We start from the raw sequence: 21,634 nt of genomic DNA, 5'->3' as shown, positions 1-21,634 counted from the left end.
ACGTTTTAAGAAGCCAACAAGAAAATAAAAGACAAATTACTCTATACCGGCCTTTCCCGGATAAAGTTGACATACCCATGTACCAGCATGAGTGTCTCTGAACTGCAGCATCGGAGCCTCCATGAATAGATGACAATGATAACTTGCCGGCTGCGTAACCTCGCCAACTATTAAGGTGGGAAAATTCGATGATACATTTTTTTTTTTTTTTTTTTTTTTTTTTTTTGTGTTTTCCTCATTCAGTTACCATCAACGCCGTATCAACCCTGTTGAGAAGTTCTATGCTAACTTGGATTTTTTGGCTAGCCCAAACCCAATACATGTCTTCGTCGTCTCGTCTTCATGGTCTCTCAAGCCAAAACCAATGCCTTTGCGGCGTCCAAGTCGAAGCCAGTGTGCCTGAGCGGCACCGTCACAGCGGGCGGGAACCGCGAATGAGGCTTGATTTTAGTCTATATCAACATACGACAATTCCATCTACTCGCCACTCTCTCTAGGCTCTCTAGGCTCTCTTGGCTCCCTCGGCTCTCTCGGTTCCCTTTGCTGACCACCACCGCGGCCACCGCCACGCTTCCCGCCACGGCCGCCACGGCCCCCACCTCCGCGTTCAGCCTTTCCGTCCTCGCCTTCCTTCTTTTCGTCCTTGTCGGTAAGGTTGGCCAGGGCCAGGCGCTGAGCTAGGTCGACCTGGGTGCGGATGGTGTTGGTCAGGTACGAGACCATGAGGACGTCCTGGATGTGGTTGTTGAAGTCATGCTCGATGCTGACGCTGTCAACCTTGGGGGCCAGCGACAGGTTGTTCATGAGGTACTGTCCGAGGGCGTGCGAGGGCTCGCGCTCCTCGTCCAACACGGCGCCAACGTACTCGGACGTGCGGTCCAGCATGTCAATGGTCTGCTCGAGCGAGTGAGCGAGGGCCTCGATGTCAGACAGGACGGGGGCGGTGCGGGCCTCGTCGTCCTTGCCGGCGGCAATAGCCTCGAGGGCGGCGCGGTCCGACTCGTTGGTCGGGGGTGTGCGGTGCGGAACCTGGATGAAGAAGCACGAATCGGCAGCGCGGTCCGGGCTCACGGCAGCCGGGGCGCTGATATAGCACCTCGGCTCAATGTCGGCGCCCGGCTCGGTGCTCATGGTCAGGTGAACGGCCGGGTGGGGGAAGGTGCCCGTCTCCGGACTGGCGAAGAAGTTCTGGATCAGTGCCGAGAAGGAGTTGAGCTCATGGGTGGTCGTGTACCACCCGAGCAGGGACTCGCGGGGTGAGGCCTTGAGGGTCAGGGCCAACATGTTCTTCTGGTACTCGACATCGACCTCAACCTGGTCCTCGTTCTCAGTGTGGGGGATGGCGAAGGTGCTGCGGACCTCTACGTCGGTGCCGTCCTCGGAGCGGACGCCGACCAAGGCGCCGATGACGCGAGTGGCCTGGGTGTCACGGATGTCCCGGCGCACGGCGTGATCTAGTATTGACAAGATGGCCTGCGGCTGGATGGTAACTGTGAGGGGAGCGACATTGGCATTGAAACCGACGGCCGATGGCGCGAGCGGCTTGGAGAGGTGGAGGAAGTCATCGTGATCGACCGCCATGGTGGGTGGTGTTGTTTGTGCGATACTTCTTTGCCGATGCTTTTCTTGTGTGATTTTGCTCTTGTTGGTGGTGGTGTTTGGAGGTGCTGCCTCTCCCCCGTGGTTTGACAGAATGCGACGACGACAGCGACGGTGACCAGTAGGATGTACGGTGCTGGACAAAAAGCTCTTTGTTCCGGGGGGTGTGCGGTCGTCGGAGGGGAGGGGTCCAGTATTGAATCTTCGCCGGCCGGGTATGCTCTTCACGGCCAGTTGAATTTCCACACGAAATTTCGTTTTGGTGTTGGTGGGGAGTGGGGCACGACGGCATGGTGGGGTTGGTTAGGCAAGGTTGTGTGCAGTATGATAAGAGTACTTGGCGCTTTGCGATAAGAAGGGCGTCCTTTTATCCATGCAACTTTTTATATCTTTTTTTTCTTTTACTTTTTTTGGATTGAGGTATAAGCGGCTAGCAAGGCAGTTTTTCTCAGGGCGCATTAGACCTTGGTCATATTTTCTTTGTTAATACTTTTTGTTTTCTTTTACCATTTCTACCCCCTTAAAAAAATATAAAAAAAATAAAAATAAAAAAAAGCCTGTTCATATCAGCCACAGCCCAGCGCAGCTAGACCATCAGCATGGGTCCACGGGGCCGTGGTGGCAGTCGGGGAGGTTCGTTCAGAGGTGGTGGTTCTCGCGGTAGGGGACGTGGTAGGGGTCGGGGAGGCGTCAATCGGTTCGGCAAACGGCCAAGATTTGACAGTTCCCGAGTTGAAGACAAAAAAGAGTAAGATGGCATTTTTATCCGCAATACACAAAATACAAAACAACAAAGAGATGCACAGGAAAAGGCAAATGTTCGGCCTTTTCGTGTCTTTCCCTTCTTTCAATTTACAGAAACCGTGGTTAACCTCTTCAACAGGGAATCTGATGAAGGGTCTCTTTCAGAAGAAGAAGACTCTGAAGTCTCAGACTCGGAAAGCTCTGATGGGAGTGTCGCAGAAGAGGCCCCAACTCGGCCATATATGACATTGTTGCGCAGTCTGTCTGAAGGGTCTGGCGTCAAACGACGAAAGCTAGATCATCGGGAGAATGATAGTAAAGAATCGGGTGAAGACGACTCAAGCGAAGGTTCATCGGCCGGTGAAGATGCGCCGGACGATGTGGACAGGGACGCTGATCACGTTGATGAGCCCGAGGAGGACCATGATGAAATCATGGACCAGGAAAGCTCCGACGATGAGGATGAGAAAGACCTCACAGACTCCTTCAACTCTCACTTTGCAAGTCCAGACGAAGCTGAGGTTGCTGAGAGAATAAAGTCCATCACAAATAACGAATGGGTTTCCCAGAGGCTTTCCTCAAAATTGGCGAGGATAGTATTGACGTTGCCAAAGCAAAAGGAGGCATCAGATAACGTCTCAGGTCCTGTGCCTGTCACAAATCCGGCAACATTAATCCTCAAGCCAAAACTCAAAGAATCCATCACGTCTCAACGGCCACAGTTCGACGCATCTGAGCAGGCCCTAGCTGCGCCACTCTTTCAGTATTACGACACACTTTACTGTCAACGGACTGTGGCTAACGGCGACAACCTGAGACGACTGGTCTGTCTTCATGCCTTGAACCATATTTTCAAGTGAGTCTACTAATATTGAACACCCCCTGTCCAATTATTGGATAAATACTCACCATGCCCCGGCCATAGAACTCGAGACCGTGTCATCAAAAACAGCGCAAAGCTCGCCAAGGAGAGCGCAGATCAAGATCTTGAGTTTCGCGACCAAGGGTTCACGCGACCCAAGGTTCTCATGCTGCTTCCGACTCGGAACTCGTGCGCAAAGATGATAGAGATGATTTGTTCCCTCACGGAAGTAGACCAACAGGAGAACAGAAAACGCTTCGACGACTCCTACGTGACAAAGGACAAGCAAAAGTTCTCCAACGACAAACCTGCAGACATGAGAGACCTGTTTGAGGGAAATTCTGACGATATATTCCGTCTCGGTGTCAAGTTCACCCGAAAGACGATAAAATTCTTCTCGCAATTCTACAACTCTGACATACTTTTGGCTAGCCCTCTCGGCCTGAGAATGGCAATGGGCTCAGCAGAGGAGAAGAATCTGGATCACGACTTCTTGAGCTCCATCGAGATTGTCATTATGGACCAGGCCGACGCCATCCTAATGCAGAACTGGGAGCACGTCGAACACATCTTTGAGCACCTGAACCGGCAGCCCAAGGAAGCCCATGGTGCCGACTTCAGCCGCATTCGCAGTTGGTATTTGGATGGCCAGTCGAAGAACTATAGGCAGACGGTGGTGCTGTCGAGCTTTAACAATCCAGATCTCTCCGAGGTGATGCGGGTTCATTGTCACAACTGGCAGGGAAAGGTCAGGATACAACCTGACTACCAGGGCGTCATCCAGCAGCTTGGTGTCAAGGTCAAGCAAACATTCTCCCGCTTTGACGCTCAGAACATCATCGCGGAACCAGACACGCGGTTCGAGTACTTCACCAAGGCCGTTGTCCCATCCCTGACTAAGAGGGCGAAGGATAGCTCCGGCACTTTGGTGTTCATCCCTTCTTACATGGACTTTGTACGAGTGCGGAACTGGTTTGCAACATCCCCCGCCGCGCAGAGTCTTTCCTTTGGTGTCATCTCGGAGCACACAGAAGTGTCAGAGATGTCAAGAGCGAGGTCGCACTTTGTCACCGGCAGGCAGAAGGTTCTGCTGTACACGGAGCGCTGCCACCACTTCTGGCGCCATCAGCTACGGGGGGTTCGGAGGGTCATCTTCTACGGGTTGCCCGACAACCCTATATTCTACAGAGAGATCGCCGGCGGGTGTCTCGGCAGGAGTGAACAAGATATGACACTGGAGCCTGGAGAGGGAAGCGTCAGAGCCATGTTCTCTAAATACGACGTGATGAAGCTGGAACGGATTGTCGGGACGCCAAGAGTGGGGAAAATGCTACATGAGAAAGGAGATACGTTTGATTTTGTCTAGGGTCAAGATACACGCGGGAAGAACATGCTAACACCAAAGGAATATCAACGTAGCCGATGTTGTATTGATAAATGCCTGGTATATACCAATTCTCCAGGAGGCTTTTTAGATTGCAGTAGTACAGTTTTGTAATGTACAAGCCGCCCCCTTGGCTGAGGGCGCTAAGTTCGAGATCCGTATGTGTTCTGTGAAGGCATTACGATACCTCTGAAACGAGATGTGCACCTGCAGTGAAACCATCTCCTATCCTTGAGGGCTTTTACCTCCAGGTCTTCTCTACCCTCGGGATAACATTATAGGCGCTTGGCCGGACGTTAGGTGCGTCTGAGAGGCTCATCTTAGTCAGCGGCTCCGCCTTCCTGGCCTTGCTAAGTTCCAACGCTGCCATGCGCTCGACCATGGCCTCGAATTCCTCCTTGGCGTTTTCGCCGCGGAATCGAGTGACTTTTGCCAGGTTATGCAGCAGCAGCGGCGTGTGGGGACGCCCAAGAGCGCGGTCCCTGGCCACGGCGGCAGCCGTTATGGCATACAGCATGTCCTTGGGCCCATCGACGAGCTCGAGGATGGCAGATTCACCCTGATCGTACTTGTTCTTGGGCTCCGTGCGCAGGACACGGGTGTAGCCACCCTCGCGGTGCTGGTAGCGCTCGCGGAGGTCGTTCATGAGCTTGTCGATATGTTCGTGTGGTGACTGTTTTTTTAAAGAATAGTTTGGGATCGTCAGCAAATCATCACACTACTACAGATGGTCAAATGCCCCTAGGAGGCTATGTTTATGAGGTCAAGTGTCCTCCAGAGAGTTGTGGTTGTCTGCTGTCGACTCACGTAGAGAATGGCCATTGCGTCTCTCTTGCTCGATTCGGTGTTCTTCTTCGCCAGCGTTATCACATGCTCGGCCAAGCGCTGTGCCTCCTTCGCCTTGTGCCATGTCGTATGTATTTGCTCCTGTTTGATGAGGGATGTGACGAGGTTGCGGAGGAGGGCTTGACGGTGTGCTGAACTCCGGCCCAGCGTCCGGTATCTCATGGCACCGCCCGCCATTGTGATTGATTTGGTCGCCGAGACAGCGGCGCAGCTGAACTGGTTGTTTTATTTCCTCTCGGTATTACCCAGGGGCTGGAGGTTGCTCTGTTTGGGCTCCTGGTCAGTCGTTATGGTTATGATTGACCAAGTGTTGATGTCGTCGGTTGCTGCAATTGAGGATCCCTTTTGCCCCAATCTTTCCGCGCGGTAGCTTGTAGTCGCGAAATTTTTGTCTTGGCGCGGCCGGTGCTGTCCCTAGTTTGAGGTAACCATGTGAGAGGTACCTACCCTGCATACGAGTGCGACCAAACGTGAGCCGCCGGTCAAGACAAGCAAGCTCCACAACTGTGTTTCCGTTCGGTTCTCCCAACCCGCATTTCGTCACCACCTCGACCAGATAGACCGTGCTGGCGGCACAGGAAATCAAGCTAGCTGGTACTGTTTTGCTACTGCATAAAACGACCTTGCATTCTCAATTGCTCCGACCTGAGGCTGGAGCTCTCAAAATTTAGCGCAATTCAAAGACTTTACAAGGAAATGCGATGATTCAAAACGTCAATTGACACAATCGAGAGCTTCGTGCCCAATTGCAGTATTGTCTGCTCCTCTGACGGCTAAAACGAGACAAGGCGTGAACCCAATATATTCTTTTCCATACCCAGTTGCTACTCAGCACCAGCCAGACCGAACACCATGGGCTTTGTATCAGGATTTGTACGTCATGATACCTGTTGCAACCATCACTCGCGGGCTTGCCGTCAGCTGCAATAGTTTGCCATAAGCTAACTTGGTCTCTTCGATCCCTCTCCTTTCCAGACGGGTGGGGTGACGCTCACATTGGGGATCGCCTATTTGGCCGTGCAAGCCCACCAGCGTAACCGTCAAACACAAGGCGATCTTCTGCGCGCCCAAACCCACCTACTAAATACGACGACCGCACCCTCCGATGCGCGCCAGCCCGAGATCCTCCCCCGGTCGTCCAGGCCTCCGCGGGCGGTCCTCCCGCGGACCGATTTCATCGAAACAGCCAAGGACCGGTGGAACCATGAGGTCTTGAGGCTCGCACAGCTGGTGCAGAGCCGCGACGCAAGCGAAGCGGTGGAAGAGGTGGAGGACGCCGTCGTGCGCGGACTGGCCAAGGCTGGTGCTGCGGCAGGCACCGCTGCAGGCTCTGTGGTCGACCACGGCGTCCCTGTCGCGGCTGAGTCGACCAAGGGTGCCGTGGCCTCGTTGGTCGACAAGGCCAAGGCCGCTGTCGGTCGGGCTCAGGACAAGCTCTCCGGTGCTACCACGAGGGGCTCCGAGGTCGTCGCGGCTGAGGCCCCCCTCTCTGCCGTTGAGCGTGCGTTGCAGCAGCGTTTCGAGAGCCGGGAGAGCATCTTGGAACAGAGCGTTGAGGAGGCGCTCAATGAGAGATATAAGCCCCTGGAGGAACAGAACCATAATGTTCTGCGTGCGTTATAAGCAATAAAATCGTGGGGCTAGCGGTTACTGGGAGAGAACAGGCGCATGCTTTTTTTAGATGGTAGATTCACGGCAAGACTCGTATCTAGACTAATTCTGCTTAATATCAGACCTGTTACTTTGGATGCCATACTGAGGCCTACTATATTTGTTGGTTACTTAGCAGGGATTCGTAGTCGCAACTTGTACCCGCTATCAGTTGAGGAAAGGCAATTTTCCGCGCTGGCGACAGTTTTTCATTATATGTTTTGATTAACCTCACGAGATCTGAGCCTCTGCCGTCACGCTTATGCCTGCCCCAAAGGTTATCAAAATAGTCCTGGTCGTACCATGTCAGGAACCAATCGTGGTCCTAACATTAATTCCTTGAATAAGTTTCAGATTCTTTTGAAAAATAAAGAAAAAGAATAAGAGAAAATGAATGCATGAAAGTCCACATTCCCAGCAGATTTACTCGTGGGCAATTCTAGGATGTTGGTCATGACCATGTTTGTTGGTGCCATTTGGATTGGTGAAAACATGAAACGATAAGTTTCTTTGTAGCAATTGGCTGTATTCAATTTGGTTTCGAATCAACGTCTAATATCAACTATTGCTCCATACTACAGTACTTACAGGTCAGCCCTTGAATGAATGACAAGGGTGGCCCTGAATTTACACAGCCAAATCAGAACTCGGGATTTGGGCCATAAAAGGACTTATAACCCAAGTCCGGTAGGTAAAGAATAAAAAAGCATTTTAAAGCTTGAATGCAGGGTGGCTCTGAGTACCGATATTTTGCGGTCCACTTGGACGTCCATTCATGGGCTGGACTGTACTTCACTCAGTGAGCAGAATCTGTATATCGCTTGCGTACGGTTGACAGACAGACAGCGTCTAAAGAGACTTGCGAGCGATCTCTGCAAAATCAGTATGCAAAGAACTGGGATAACATCATCTCGAAGGGTCGCGCACAAGGATGGTGATTTTGAGAATTTCCATGAGTGGATATAAAAACATTATAAATCTGATACTATCAACATCTCAGGGTATCATATAGATTAATAGTTTCAAAAAAAGTACCAAACAACGCTTGCTTAATCATCCGCAACCATCACATCTGTCAAGTTTGATCTGCCTCGCGCTTAGTAGCGGTAGCTCCTGCGGCTGCCGCGACCATCCGTTCCCCGCATGCGCCGAGTACCCGCAGCCTGATTGAAACACACCTTGTCAGTCTCACTCTTAGTTTTGCTGTGTACAACATGAGCTGTTCCCATGTGAAGTTTAGTTTCAGAAAGTCACGTACCTTCTGTCCAGGCCTGCGAGTCAAAGAACCCTTGAGCTTGAGGAAAGCGCCGCTGATCTTGTCTCCCATGGTGGCATGGCGCTTCTGGTGAACGACGGGCTGACGGCGGCTGAAAAGGCCGCGACGAGGTGCCGTGGTAGTGGTCGTGGTGTGGTGGGTGCGGTGAGTCCGGTGACGGCGGGCAGGGGCCGCGGTGGTGGTTTGGTGATGACGACGACCGAACATTTTGAGGTTGGTTTATGTGAGTTGGTTTGTGTGAGTTTGTAGTAATTGATATGTTTGGAAGTGGTTTGTTGAGATTTGGGGTTAGAGCGATTGCTGCTTTTTTATGAAGCTTCTGATATGACTATTGTTTGTTGATCTTGGGGTAAATAGAGGGTAGTGATGATGGAGGATAACACAACGGCTTTATATATTCGTCAAGTCATCAAAATCGTCGCCTACAATAGCATCTTAGTCCCCTTGTGGCCCGCAACTGTGGTGCCATACTATGACATCAAAGTAGCACAACAAGCGAGGTGTGGCTGAAGATCTCTCTGCACAGCCTGGACAGACAACTTGACGGGATCCTACTGGATGCCTCCTCCCTACTAACTACCAGTTTCGCTCATATCATGCACAAAGGGTCCACGAAACCATCTAGATTCGCTAGGCAGTGACGATTTCGCAGATCTCAACCCCCCTCGTCATGGTCGTGTTGGCATCTTGTTGGTTGCGTGACATCATATTTTGGTGTAGTGTACATGTACCCACACACACATAGATTGGTTCGATTTGAAGGATCATCAAATTGAACACCAAACTAAAGCTAGGCAGGGACCTGGACCCTGATTTTCCAGGATAATGGGTCTGGTGCACTCCTCTAGCCAATCATCGTCGTTGATAACCCCGCTTCTTTAACTCTGACGTCAAAGCCTCACATAATGTGGGGGTGGCTGCGAACGACGTGACGGGTTACACCCGTTTTCCTCCCTGCGTGGTAAGTGCTGTAGATTGGGGGGGTTTTGTTGCAAGATCTTTCCTGTAAAATGAAGAAAGACGATGAAATACCTTGGTAAGTCCTTGTAGCGAGGCACATGCCCGAGTTTGTGATTGACATGGGGTTTGGCGCGTAGAAACAATTTCACTAGACTTCGGTAGCATTTGTATTTATCTCGCGCAAGAAGAGTTTGCCTGACATGACGACACAATACCCCTTGTCTTCAGCTGAGAACATATGGAAGCTTCACCAAATGAGTAGAAGAAACGACCCTCAGTTCTGGTTCTACAGCAGTATACAGTAGAGCCAGAAGTGGTTCTAGAACTTGAACCCACTTATTACAAGGGAGATAAGTGCCCGGCTTCTCGGTGCGTAAGTAGTAACCTCGCCGTCCTACCTTGGAGGATCTGAACTTTGCTCGGCTTGAGCTAGACCATAATGCGTATCTTTGCTGTACGACCCTGCTGCCATGTTGTCTGTCAAACATAGCTCAACTCCGATTTAGGATGAAAACAGGATCTCGGTGCAAGCGCTTTGACCAGCTGTTGTCGTCTAGTGTCATCATATAGAACCTCTGTATTAGATATTCTCCCCATTGTGATGATGATGGGCGGTAATTGCCTTGGAAGTCTCAAGATGGAGATTGATGATCGCGCAGCCGATGTATCGGGCTCTCGATAAACAACAGGTCAGGTACCTGGGTAGTTATTTTTCCACATAGTAAGATGGGACCGGAGCAAAAGGCCCTTTCAAACGATTTCACATGGTCTTGGTGATGTTCCTGATAAGTTGTGAGCTCACCTCGTCTCATTGCAGTGCCACTGTGACGAGATTTAGTCTTGTTTCAAAATTCTTGCCCGGTTCAACCAGCCACTGCTACCTATTATGAATCCCTGATTTTTATCCGTCCCCCAATGCTCACAGAAATGGGGCATGAAAACACCGGGCACCATAGAAAACTTGCTCAATAGACACTGTTTCACGAGTCACATCAGTGCATACATATTATAGCAAAAATAGAGCCTTCCTTCATCCCATATTTTTAGTTGTGTATCCTCAAAGCGAGTCAGATCCTTTTTCTTGATTTCCAAGTGGAAGAGACGGAAGCCGGCTTAGCGGAACATTGGAATGATCATGTCTCAAGACTGGCCCTTGGGAGTGAATCAGTGAGTAGCGCGATGTAGATTGGCATAAGAGCATTCAGATTGGATCAAGAGCCGAAGAATTGATCCGCCTACTGACAGTGTAGACAGATAGCTCAGTTTGCTCAAAGCAACGCACCTCGCTCGAGGTGCCTTTAGGATTTTGGGACGGTACTGTTTACCATAACCGTAGGTAGTTAAGGTACTTGGTATTTGACTTACGGAGGGTAACAAAAAAAAAAAATGTCAAACTGCCGGTCAAAATTGCCAAATCTGTAATCTGCTTTTTCGGTTTAGGAAGGTGGGTAGGTGTCTATACTCATTGTCCGCGGGTACTCATTTTTGTCATACAGTGGGGATAAGCTAGCCGTCAGATACATATGCGTGTTTTTTGAAGTTCTGTTATGCTCTCGGGAACCATGGTCCTTCCTGGACTGCCTACCTTAAGTTGCACAGACAAAGTACCCCACGTAGACAAGAACACGTTATCTTGTGTAGGCAATCCCAACATCGCACAACCCTCCCTGCATGCCTGCAGAAACCTTTTTCCAAACGTCCCCCCCCTCCAATTCGTCTTTCTCGATCCGGCCCGAACGCTTTCGTGTTACTGGATCTCGGCATTCTGCCTTTGACTTTACACACTGTGATTCTGCCTTTCCTCTTAAGCTTTTATGTTTCTTGTCTTTTATTCACAATCCCGGCCTTATCTTCTCCACGGCAGGGATGCCGTCTCTACCAGAATTCAACCCCCTCCCCCGGCTCATCAATTCATAATGTCGCCCTCTCTCACATCCGATGAGGTTCATCACAAACTAGCACTTACTGTTGCTTTCACTGCAGCTCTCAAGTCCAAGTCTGGCACTTGCGACTTGCTCAGTTGTTCTTTACACGCCCTATCGTCAAGCCCTAAACCAGAAGCTTCAGTAGTATCAACTACTCAGATGGCTCCCCAATTTCGCGGCAGCAATCTGGTGATACAAGACTGCCCACCGGATCAGTCTCACTTTGATCCTCCAACCCCAAAGCACAAAGCCCTTGCCTGTCGACTGAAGAGCCGACTTGCGACCTGGAGATTAGTCCCCACGCTCCCCAAGCGCAGGACATTGGCAAACTTTGGTGCTCTAGGGAATGGCGAAGGCCATGACAAAGCTGTGAAGAAGCAGGGCTTGAGTCGTTCGATTACTATAGCCAATTTCAATAACCTTGCCAGGCTCAGGCGCCACAAAAGTCCTCCATGCATACCCTCCGACGATACCAAGCTCGATTATTCGCCCACAAATCGGTCACCCACCCCTCGACAGCATGGTGAGGCTGATCCATTCGCCGAGGAAAATGTATTTGATACAAGCCTGGATGCTCTGCTGCTTCTTCTTCCCGATGGCTCTTCTACGCCACGCCGCCGCGATTCAATTAAACGCCAGTCAGCTCTACCGCGTGGACTAGATATCAACAAAACCGCTATAGCTCGTTCTTCCTCGGGCAAGTCGAACATTGGCCCTAGTCTACCCCGCAGATCACAGCCGTATGCTACTCGCGACATACCCCCGACTGGAAATTGGACACCAGTCATTCCTCGACGCACCTCATCCAGAGTCACGGGGGATATTAGCCACCGAGTTCCCAGCGAGCGCATCCAGTACAAGAAGCACCCCTCGCCAAGCAAGAATACCCTGAAGTCTCTTAAGTTGTGCTGCCAGGACGCTAAACTTCGCCCGCGGGTAGCTTTCTCTTTCCGCAAGAGTTCAACAGTGCAAGATTTGAGCGCCGGCATCTACGGCTTATACGAGGCCACCACTGTGTCGCAAAAAAGACGCTCTACGCCTTCTAGGAAGGTGAAGCTGATTCACCTCAGGGGAAAATCTTCAAAATCCGCCAGTGCCCCGACTGCAGCCAAAGAAATAGCCGGTAGTGCATCCGAGAAATCCAATGGTACCTCTGCGAGAGTACAGGCTACCTCTAAGAGTACGCTTGCGGTCACGCCTCGTCACAAAAACGTCGTAATCCCGCCCTCTGGGTGTTACAGGGACCCCGATGTTAGTGAAGCAACACGGTCGGGGAGGACCCTGCGTCTTCGATCTGTCAATTTACGAGACAGCACCAGGTCGCCACCACCGCGATATACCCTGCCACGGCCAGACACATCGATCAGATCCCAGCAAGCACCCAGTTCTTTCTCAAGAAACCTGCAGCCGGTCAGAATTTTGATTGACAAAGAAAATCTGATTCCGGACTACGCAGAAAAGAAAAAGCACCCATCCCCTACGAAAGAGGAGTGGGAAATCCTCGGGGGTTATTGGAGGCACGAGATGGACGAACTGGGCCTTCATGTCTATGGATTTGCACCCGCCTCTGCGCAGCTAGACAGCATCGGACACCCTGCCACTGTCAACCATCAGCATAATATCCGTTGAGCCTTGTAGAAGTGTGCCCGAGAGCGTGTAACTGGCATGGGAAGACTATAAGCTCTAGACTAGACTTGATATCTCTTGAGCTCAGGAAAATCAATCACGGGAGCACTCTAGGAGAATCTATGACTCAAGTGCCCTCGAAATAGTACAAAAGAAGAGAAAATGTTATGAAGCGCGACCCCAACCCAGCAGACAGATCAAGGATACATCTCCATGGTGCGTACCATCAAGAAAATGGCTCTCTTTTCTCTTGTTCTGTTAGTCCACTTGGTGGGAAGGATGCTTGAAATCCAACGCTAACCTGTCCACCTCGACGTCACGATAGATCTTGGAGGAAATCAAATGGGTATTAACACGAAGATTTAGATGTGAGAGTATAATGCGACAAGTTTAGGGTCTATCTTCTCATTCCACCGACCGGTTGCTACACGATCTGTTTTCTTTCTCATTCGAATATCAGGAGGGCAGGATTGATATAATATGGACTGGCCGCCAACGAGACATTGGCAGCACATCTATTATGACGCCCTGAACGGCGCGCAGTCCATTCAAGTGAACGCGCATGGGATACAAAGGGAAGGTCTCACATCACTGGGTCGACGAATTTGAATGACTAGCCATGTCAACGGGTATAGGATGCAACTGTTGTTAAGATTATAATGGGTTTCGGCTTACCTCGAGTCCTTATTCTCTGCCTTCTCTCTTTTGTGCTCAATGGCGTCTAGTTCCGTACCAGATTCTTCTTGATACGGCCAAGGTCATCATTGGTGAAGCCCAAGACGGAACGCGCGTAGCCATCAAAGCCGCCGTACTTCTGCTGCACCTCGTTGACAAAAGCGTCCCAACAAGACCTTCTAAGACTGACGAGGTTATACAAGCCAGGAGCCTCTAGGTCTGCAGCCCCCGTGGACTTCATGACAAAAGCGAGCAGCATCTCACGTGCCGGCTCCTTGCCAATACGAGACAGCATAAAGTCAAAGGCTACGACTTCGGGATCTTGCCCAGCCAGAGACATGATCAGTCCTGATAGGACTCCAGTGCGGTCTCGGCCAGCTAACGATATATGTATCATTTTTTTTTTTTTTTTTTAGTAATTTCTTTTCCTTCCTTACGACTTTTTCGTCCAGGCTGATTCGGCACAACCACTAGAGGGTTCTTTGCCCCCAATTCCCCCGCGTCAAACTCACCGGTGCAATGAAACAGCAGCGGCTCATCCGGCACGTCGCGGATGTGCTCGAGCACGGCCTTGAAGGGCTCGCGGTACACGTTCAAGACGTCGAGGTACATCTTGACATAGCCGGCCTCGCCCTCGCCGTCGACAAAATCGGCCAGGTCGAGACTGGCGTCCTTGTCGGCGGTGGGCAGCCACGAGTTCGTGACCCCCGGCACTTCCGGGTCCGGATCGGCATTGTGTTCCTGCTCCGACCTCAGGTCGAAGACGTGCTTGACGCCCAGGCCGGTGGCCAGGACGGTGGGCCCGTCGGGCGTAGCCGCCAGGTGGCTGAGGGCGCCGGAGCGGTAGACGAGGGATCGGCGGAGGGTGCTGGATGGGACGAGGCCGAGGTCTCGAGTGTTAAAAGTGCCCGGAAGGGCAACGAAAGGCGGGGATGAGATTGCGGGCAGCAGGGTGGAGGGAGGGATTGGGGTGCGGATGTCGGTTTGACTGAGGGTGGTCAGCACCTCCTTTGGGGTTGGGGAAGGGGCCATGGTAGACAGTAAATAAGGGGTGGACTGTATGGTCTGTTGCTGGTCCAGACTGATGGTATTCTATTCGTCGATTTTTAACAGACGATGGATCGTTTGCCAGTCTTGTATGTGCCAGTTGTAGTAATTAGGTCGAAACGTGTGCAAGATTGCGGTGATTTTGGGTAGGAAATGCAAAACAAAACAAAACAAAACAATGGGGCTGGGATGACGTTGCATCGAGTATGCATGGGGATTAATTCCCGTTATGGCAGGTGGTGCGGGGGAAGACGAGGAGGGGGCCTCATTCGAGACCAGTAAACCGTATGGCCCAGATCCTTGAGTAGGTACCTATCTTGGTATATTGGCTAAGGGAAGCAGAGTTTGCCAGCTGAAAGACGCCCAGATGTGGTGATCAGCGCAAAGCTATTAGTGTATTGACTGGTATACAGATTCTAGTATATTAGCCTTTTTGTCTGCCCATCATCAAGTTTCATCCTCAATCAAAAGAACAGTCAACTCCATCGCTCATCCACGTGTCGAATGCTGTTTGTTTGATGATAGGTGTTGTTTTGCACAACCCATTGAAACAAAACTCCAGTTACCAGATATCAAGAAGAAGAAGAAAAGAAGAAAAGAAGGAAGAAAACAAACGTCGAGGTGCTCAATATTCAACGAGTCTCCTCGCGTCCTTTTGCGTCGGGATGCAATTGAAAAGACCGGCAGACCAGAACGAAAAATGATAACCCACAACGGTGAACACCCAATGACTGAACCCACGAAAAACATGATAATTACCAAATATTCTAACAAAACACGAAATACAACACAAAACGCCCACAGTACGAAGAGGGCCATAGGAGCGATCTCTCCTCTCCCAACACCTGGAGCCACTCGCATACGGTGGCTTCCAAAAAAGTGTTCCCAACCTCGTACAATGCAATATGCAACGGCCTCCGGTTATCCGATCGGAGACATGCCCAAACAGTGCAAAAATAAGAGTATAGCATAGCTGTGCTTGAAAGGAGAGGCCCACAAGAGCGAGAAGAATAGAAAATCGACGGTCTAGGGGATCCAACGATATCATGTAACAGGTCAAGTTGAGGTGCAGGCTGAGATTGGTGTCAGGGCAAATGTCAAGTCTGGAGAATATGGCCGAGTCCAGGGGGGCGGCTCTTGACTGATGTTTATCCAAAAAGAGGCAGTCGGCGCACAGGGTCCAGTTCTCTTCACGTTCCTGGGATGTTCAGCGTTGAGAAAGGTAAACCACCGCCATGATCAGGAGTAAGTATGTTGGGTGTTGAGCTGGTGAGTCGTCGGCCCCACAGCTTGAAGAATATGACCCTATACTCTGGGACTCGGCTTTCCGTCGTGTGGTGTTTGGAAACCTATTATCTGCCGCCGCAAGGTTTTCAGGGGTGAGTGATTCTGGATTTTTTTTCCTTTCTTTTTGTTTACATGACCACACAGCTTTCGTCTTTGTCGCTGGCATTCTTCTTAATTTTGCCATTTCGCGGTGGAGCGGTTTCCATGGGGGTTCCTCCACTGACGGCAGCACGGATGGCTGCCAATCTTTGCTTGGCACGTTCGTCTCCAGAATCGGCTGCCTTGACGTACCAGACGTTGGCCTCGAGAATATCACGTCTGCAGCCAATACCCATTTCTGTAAAATAGCCAACCGCATACTGAGCTTTGACATTGCCTGGCAGTGATAGTATTTGTTAGCGCGTGTGGTTACCCCTCGTAGATGTGCGACAACATCAGACCATGCATGCACCATGCAGCTGGGTTGCTTGAGATGTATCTTTCCGTATGTGGCATGGTTTCTGCCGTCCAGAGACGAAAACACATTGGATGGAAGTAAAATAGGATGACACGAGAAAACGTGAGACTTACCAAGTCCCGCAGCACGACGCGCCCACTCATACGCCTCCTCCTCATCCTTCTCCAAGATGGGCTCGGCGCCGACCATATACCAGGCGCATAGCCCCATCATTGCACCTGCATGACCTCGTTCGGCCGCACCGGTGTAAAAATGTACACTGAGCGCCGGATCGCGGGGGCAGTTGAGCAGGCCATGCTCGTACGCTTCGCCCATGCGGAAGTTCGCCTCGGGGTGCCCCAGATCTGCCGCCTGCGTGAATAACTCGGCGGCATAGCTCTCGTCCTTGAAGATGTCATCGCCATACCCAGTCTCGTACAGGCAGCCCATGTGGTACGGAGCCCCGTTGTACTGCGCGTCGGCCGACTCGGTTGCGAGCTTCAGCCACTTGATGCCCTCCCGGTACCGCTTCTCGCCCAGATCACCCGACAGGCAGGCCTTTCCGAGCCGCGTCATGGCGCCCGGATGCCTCTTGGAGGCCGCAGTGCGGAGGAACTGGACTGCCTTGGCCGGGTCCTTTCGGCAACCCCAGCCAAACTCGTAGCATAGGCCTGCGCGGTATGCCGACTCGGCGTGGCCGTGCTTGGCGGCGAGGACGAAGAGGGGAAATGCTGCATTGTAATCCTCCTTTCCTTTGCTGAACAGCCCAGATGCGTAGCCGTCCGCAAGATAATACTGCGCAAAAGGATAGCCATTGCTTGCAAGTTTCTGGAGGATGCTCCTTGCTTCCCTGACAAGCTCGTGCGGCGAGGAGCCCGGTGCCGACTCGATGCGGGGGCTGTCACGATCAGCCTTTGGGCTCCCCTTTCTCTTAGGCGGTTCATCCGCGGCCGGGTCGAAGCCTTGTTCTTGCGCCGTAGAAATAAGGAATACTGCAAATGAGTACTGGATCGACAGGTCGTTTGTCTTCTTGACATTCTGCCTATACATCTCGAGCGTTTTTTGAGTACTTAAAAGTGATGCATTGGTGCCAACTGCATTCCGCAGTCGTGAGTTGTCCAGGGTTATGGGAGCCGGAGCCGGTTGCGGATATGGAACGTTTAGCATGTCGATATATGAGGTCGGTCGTACGTCGGGCGATCCGCGAGAGTGCGCCGATGGTGCACGCTTAGGCGAGGCCCCGGGGTGAAGGCCTGGCGAACGCCCTCTTTGACTTGCGTCCGAGTACACTGAATAGGAGGACTGTGGACGGGGCATCGAACTTCGTCGGACAAACTGGTTGGGGGTCAGGTGGCGGTTTATGGAGCTTGCGCCCTCGAGCAAGTCCGGGGTGGACGACATCTTCTGGTCGTGCTTCGGGAGACCGGTGTGTGTAGGAATGAACTGCGAATGGTGATATTGGAGCTGCGGCACCGAATCCGGCCGGTCCGGTTCCTCGACAATCGAGCTTTCCTCAGAGGCGACGGGCGAGTCGTCCTTGGCGTCAGCGACCTCGGTTGCGCCAGTCGCAGAGCTTGCACTCGTCACGATCGACGACCCGGTGGACTTGTGCTGCGGGGTTTGTGTGCCAAGCGTGGACGACCCGGTCTCACGGCTGTGTCTGCTGTCGTCGTGAGCTTGTTGTTGTGTAGCGTTGGTGGGCGATGAGGAAGCTGCAGCGTCGGTTTTTGCTGGTCTCGACTCGGCGGAGGGCAGGGAGGGGGAGGCCAGGGTGGCTTTTGAATCGACTGGGCTCACGATCTCTGCATGGGACGCAGTCCCGGGCCTCGACTTCTGCTTCACCAGCACCGGCTTGTGCTCGGCGGTCGGGGCTGAGACCGCGCGCACGGATTCCTCGGCCATCCTTTCTGATTCTCTTGCGCGGTGGTGATACTGGTGGTGCTTGAGGTAGTGGTGCTCTTGCTGCTTCTCTTTCTGCCGTGCTTGACTGGTGACAGGACTCAACGTTGGGGGCGTAGGAGCATCCGGTGTTTTTGGGAGTTCCCTATCAGACAGTTTGGGCAAGGGTGGCAGTTCGCTGTCGTGGTGGTTCACGATACTTCCTTCCGAGTGCTGGGCCCAGTTGTCGGGTTTGACACTGACGCGCACAGGAGAACGAGGCGGATGTCGCAATCGTGGAGATCCGAGAGGTGGGACTGGGGTTGTGGCCAACGGTTTGACACCACCAGTTGAATCCCAATCCAAACTCTGAGTTGGAATCTGCGGAAGGTCTCGTGGAGGGAGCGGTTGCCTACGCACCGTTACACTCGGGGGCGAGTCCGTCAGCGGTGGTGATCTAGTAGTTGCAGCCGCCATGGCTCCAGGTGCTATTTGATGCACCCTTTGGTCAATTATTTCCCTTTTTTTTTCTTTTCTTTTCTTTCCCTTTTCTTCTTGTTTCCTCTTGGCTGCTGCCTGCCTAGGTACCTATGTAGGTATGTATTTTAGCCAGGGGGGCGTTGTATTTGGTCGTTTCGAGCCGATTAGCTAGCTGGACTCGTCTCCTCAAACGCTGATGACTCGGTGACGGGTGAAAGCTAGCCAGCCCAGGCAGCAGACAGGCAAAAATTAACTTCCCAGCCCCAAAATGCGCAACCCTGAATTGACGGACGGGCTCCCTCCTAGCCAAGCTACCGTGTACTGTAGTAGACTGGGGTGATCTAGCGTGCAGTAGTACAGTAGCACAGCACTGTACTGTACGTGCGCTGGGTATGGAGGCGTGTTCGTGGGGGGGTTCCCTTTTGGTTTTTTTGCCCTTTGTCCTTTATTTAAATTGCTGAACTCGGTGGACGGACGGAAAATTGATCCTGGTAAGATGAAGACAGGCCTAGGCATGCGAGCTGGAGTGGAGATGAGATGGACTGATGCTTTAACGTTAGTACGAAATACTACACCAGGTAAGAATAGCAACCCCAGGTGGTGGTTGGTGGGCGCGGCTGTTGGGATGACGGGAGGCACGGGGTTAAGAAACCAATTCGTTACCGATGCATCAATTCCCGTGCAACACGCGTTTGTGCATGTCTTGCTGGCATGACATACCATTGAAACTAGGCAGTTGAAGAGTAAACAAAATGTGATGTGATTAATCCCTACCCGATGACGGATGTGGTACAAAAAGAGGTTGGAAACAAACCCAGACAAAAAAGGGAGGAGACACAGCTGCATGAATGGCTAACGTGTATTTGCCGGACACCCCTGGCTCTGATCACGACTCTCCAAGGGGACCCCCCAGCGACTGATGTTTAGGTCACACAAAAACTACGCAGTGTGGAGAAAGTACAGTATGGAGTAGGTGTGCGGTCAACGCTAATATGCCGGCCTTTTTTTTTTCTTCTTTTTTTTTATACTAAGGCTACGTAAAGTTGTATCGAACTGTACATACTTCTGCTGTTGTAATGACTGTACTGTACATAGGTACAAAGGCGCTGGGCGCTTGGGCTGTGGGGTGAAGGGTAAGTTGCGGTAGGTAAGGAACCTTCCTTGCTTGCGGCCCTTAATGTTGGGCTTGAAGTGGGTTTCAAAGGGTGTGCGGTCAAACCGATTGAATCGATTGATGTCTTGATCGTCACGTTTGTACGATTACGAGCTCTCTCAAAATGTCCGGGTTTGTGATCAGTGGGTTTTTTTTCTTTTTCGTAGAGGCGCATGCATGTGTTATGCATCCATGCAGACGCACAAGATCGAAACAAAAAAAAGGGGAGGCAGGAAGACTTGTGGAATTTGATCCCATTTCTGACTTCCAAGCTTGCACGTTCCTGAAAGTGGACATACCTTCTCCGTAGAATTTTTCTTGGAAAAAGGGTCTTGGGGGGTAGCGGATACGAGGGGACATCCTACGACCCAAGCGTCAAGACCCTCTTGCCCCCTCTTAGTAACGGATGGCCTAACCTTGGGCGGTTTAGACTAGATTTGGCCATACTTAACGCCTGTCATCATTGGCCTCCGTTTCCAAGAAAAAAAAAAAAAAAAAAAAAAAAAAAAAAAAAAAAAAAAAACACAGAAACAGCTGAGCTGACATATAATACCAGAAACGATCGACAACCCGTCTTTTATTGCGATGTGTTGATTACTCTTACTCTGCAGCTGAGCAAAAGCCAGTGCCGCACAGCCAAGCAAACCAAGAAATACAAACAATACAGCAGCCACGAAGCACAACCGAGGAGGGAACTTGAGTCAGCCATCCTTCACTGGTCGTGTTGCCTCTTGTCTCCCTCACTGAAAGCCACGTGAAGACCCGGATTCTGTTGAGCTTATGGGTCAATGGTTTGATTGCGTTCGGTCACGAAAGCAATCCTGTTCAACACATAATGTCTACTCTAGTCCAGTCTAAAGACATCAGCCAGCAGTTACTTTGCGGCAACAAATCTACACATACACAGACGTCACATCTCATTTATGCCAAGCAAGAGTGGTTTACATACTTTTTGCCCGTTCCGGGGGCTGGCAAGGTGGAATTTGAGCTAGCCGCCTCCGTTGTCTTAGGCAATCACTTTCAGCCCCCTTAGACCCAAATCTAAAACCAGGCACGGTCAGCCTCTTAGCCATTCTTTTTCCGTCAACAAGACAACGGCGTGGTGTCCTATTTTGATTGCTTCTATTGCTTGTCCGGTGCTGTCTTCCTGAAGCTAAAGACCGGCGGAAACCTGCCGACAAGCCGGATCTCGCGCGACGTCAAGCGGAGGCTCGGGTTTTGTACGTAGTAACCTTGCAAGGCATGTATACGAATGTAGTCAATTGACCGGCCTCGGTCTGTCACCGTGTGGGATGTACCCCGACCAGCGGGGGGTTGCATTTCCTGATTTGTGGACGTCAAGTGACACATGTCCTCCACAACAGCCGCCAAATCGGTGGATTTACAGTTGCTTTAACGGGTCATTCGCGTCTCGCTAGACCCATGGAGATGGGGTTCAGCCAACTAAGTGCTATTGTCCACTTGACCTAGTTGCCGACATCAGGTCAGGTAGACTCAGCTTGATACGAAATCACAACATCTATCACAAATAGTGCAATTATGCCATGATTAAAAATACACACAGTAATACCTACCCTATGTGTAAAACCAAGATTTTCTCCTGATCCAATCTTACTCAACAGTATCCCCGCTCTTCTGGGTACTGTTCCCCGATCTCCCTGCTAATATGTGAACAACACACCTCATGCGCCATATGGAGAACATCTCATCCTGGAAATTGGAATGTAACTCTACCCCAGTATGTCAAAAATCAAGCGCCAAGCGAACGCCCAGCTAAAGAAATATTCCGAAAAGGGATGGACAGAG

General features: G+C 51.3%; 8 protein-coding genes across 8 annotated transcripts; 3 read left to right on the top strand and 5 right to left on the bottom strand.

The window, feature by feature from the left end:
- Nucleotides 1-477: 477 nt before the first annotated feature.
- On the bottom strand, nt 478-1,581 carry PpBr36_07749 (uncharacterized protein; the record flags this gene model as incomplete). The annotated part of the gene is made up of 1 exon (XM_029894884.1): nt 478-1,581. One exon carries the CDS (start codon nt 1,579-1,581, stop codon nt 478-480), a length of 1,104 nt encoding a protein of 367 aa, XP_029748750.1.
- A 617-nt stretch (nt 1,582-2,198) lies between these two features.
- Nucleotides 2,199-4,571, top strand: PpBr36_07748 (uncharacterized protein; the record flags this gene model as incomplete). The annotated part of the gene is made up of 3 exons (XM_029894883.1): nt 2,199-2,232; nt 2,458-3,199; nt 3,269-4,571. The coding sequence occupies 3 exons, from the start codon at nt 2,199-2,201 to the stop codon at nt 4,569-4,571; spliced, it is 2,079 nt and encodes a 692-aa protein (XP_029748749.1).
- Nucleotides 4,572-4,830: 259 nt separating this feature from the next.
- On the bottom strand, nt 4,831-5,612 carry PpBr36_07747 (uncharacterized protein; the record flags this gene model as incomplete). The annotated part of the gene is made up of 2 exons (XM_029894882.1): nt 4,831-5,262; nt 5,397-5,612. 2 exons carry the CDS (start codon nt 5,610-5,612, stop codon nt 4,831-4,833), a joined length of 648 nt encoding a protein of 215 aa, XP_029748754.1.
- A 675-nt stretch (nt 5,613-6,287) lies between these two features.
- Nucleotides 6,288-7,058, top strand: PpBr36_07746 (uncharacterized protein; the record flags this gene model as incomplete). Its single annotated transcript, XM_029894881.1, has 2 exons — nt 6,288-6,308; nt 6,411-7,058. The coding sequence occupies 2 exons, from the start codon at nt 6,288-6,290 to the stop codon at nt 7,056-7,058; spliced, it is 669 nt and encodes a 222-aa protein (XP_029748753.1).
- A 1,124-nt stretch (nt 7,059-8,182) lies between these two features.
- On the bottom strand, nt 8,183-8,568 carry PpBr36_07745 (uncharacterized protein; the record flags this gene model as incomplete). The annotated part of the gene is made up of 2 exons (XM_029894880.1): nt 8,183-8,248; nt 8,344-8,568. 2 exons carry the CDS (start codon nt 8,566-8,568, stop codon nt 8,183-8,185), a joined length of 291 nt encoding a protein of 96 aa, XP_029748770.1.
- Nucleotides 8,569-11,405: 2,837 nt separating this feature from the next.
- On the top strand, nt 11,406-12,875 carry PpBr36_07744 (uncharacterized protein; the record flags this gene model as incomplete). Its single annotated transcript, XM_029894879.1, has 1 exon — nt 11,406-12,875. The coding sequence occupies one exon, from the start codon at nt 11,406-11,408 to the stop codon at nt 12,873-12,875; it is 1,470 nt and encodes a 489-aa protein (XP_029748751.1).
- A 718-nt stretch (nt 12,876-13,593) lies between these two features.
- Nucleotides 13,594-14,579, bottom strand: PpBr36_07743 (uncharacterized protein; the record flags this gene model as incomplete). The annotated part of the gene is made up of 2 exons (XM_029894878.1): nt 13,594-13,925; nt 14,060-14,579. 2 exons carry the CDS (start codon nt 14,577-14,579, stop codon nt 13,594-13,596), a joined length of 852 nt encoding a protein of 283 aa, XP_029748758.1.
- Nucleotides 14,580-16,009: 1,430 nt separating this feature from the next.
- Nucleotides 16,010-18,672, bottom strand: PpBr36_07742 (uncharacterized protein; the record flags this gene model as incomplete). The annotated part of the gene is made up of 2 exons (XM_029894877.1): nt 16,010-16,257; nt 16,452-18,672. The coding sequence occupies 2 exons, from the start codon at nt 18,670-18,672 to the stop codon at nt 16,010-16,012; spliced, it is 2,469 nt and encodes an 822-aa protein (XP_029748757.1).
- Nucleotides 18,673-21,634: the final 2,962 nt, after the last annotated feature.

Source organism: Pyricularia pennisetigena, chromosome 1 (assembly GCF_004337985.1).
Source record: "Pyricularia pennisetigena strain Br36 chromosome 1, whole genome shotgun sequence".
NCBI lineage: Eukaryota > Fungi > Ascomycota > Sordariomycetes > Magnaporthales > Pyriculariaceae > Pyricularia > Pyricularia pennisetigena.
This window is presented reverse-complemented; position numbering and strand designations above follow the sequence as displayed.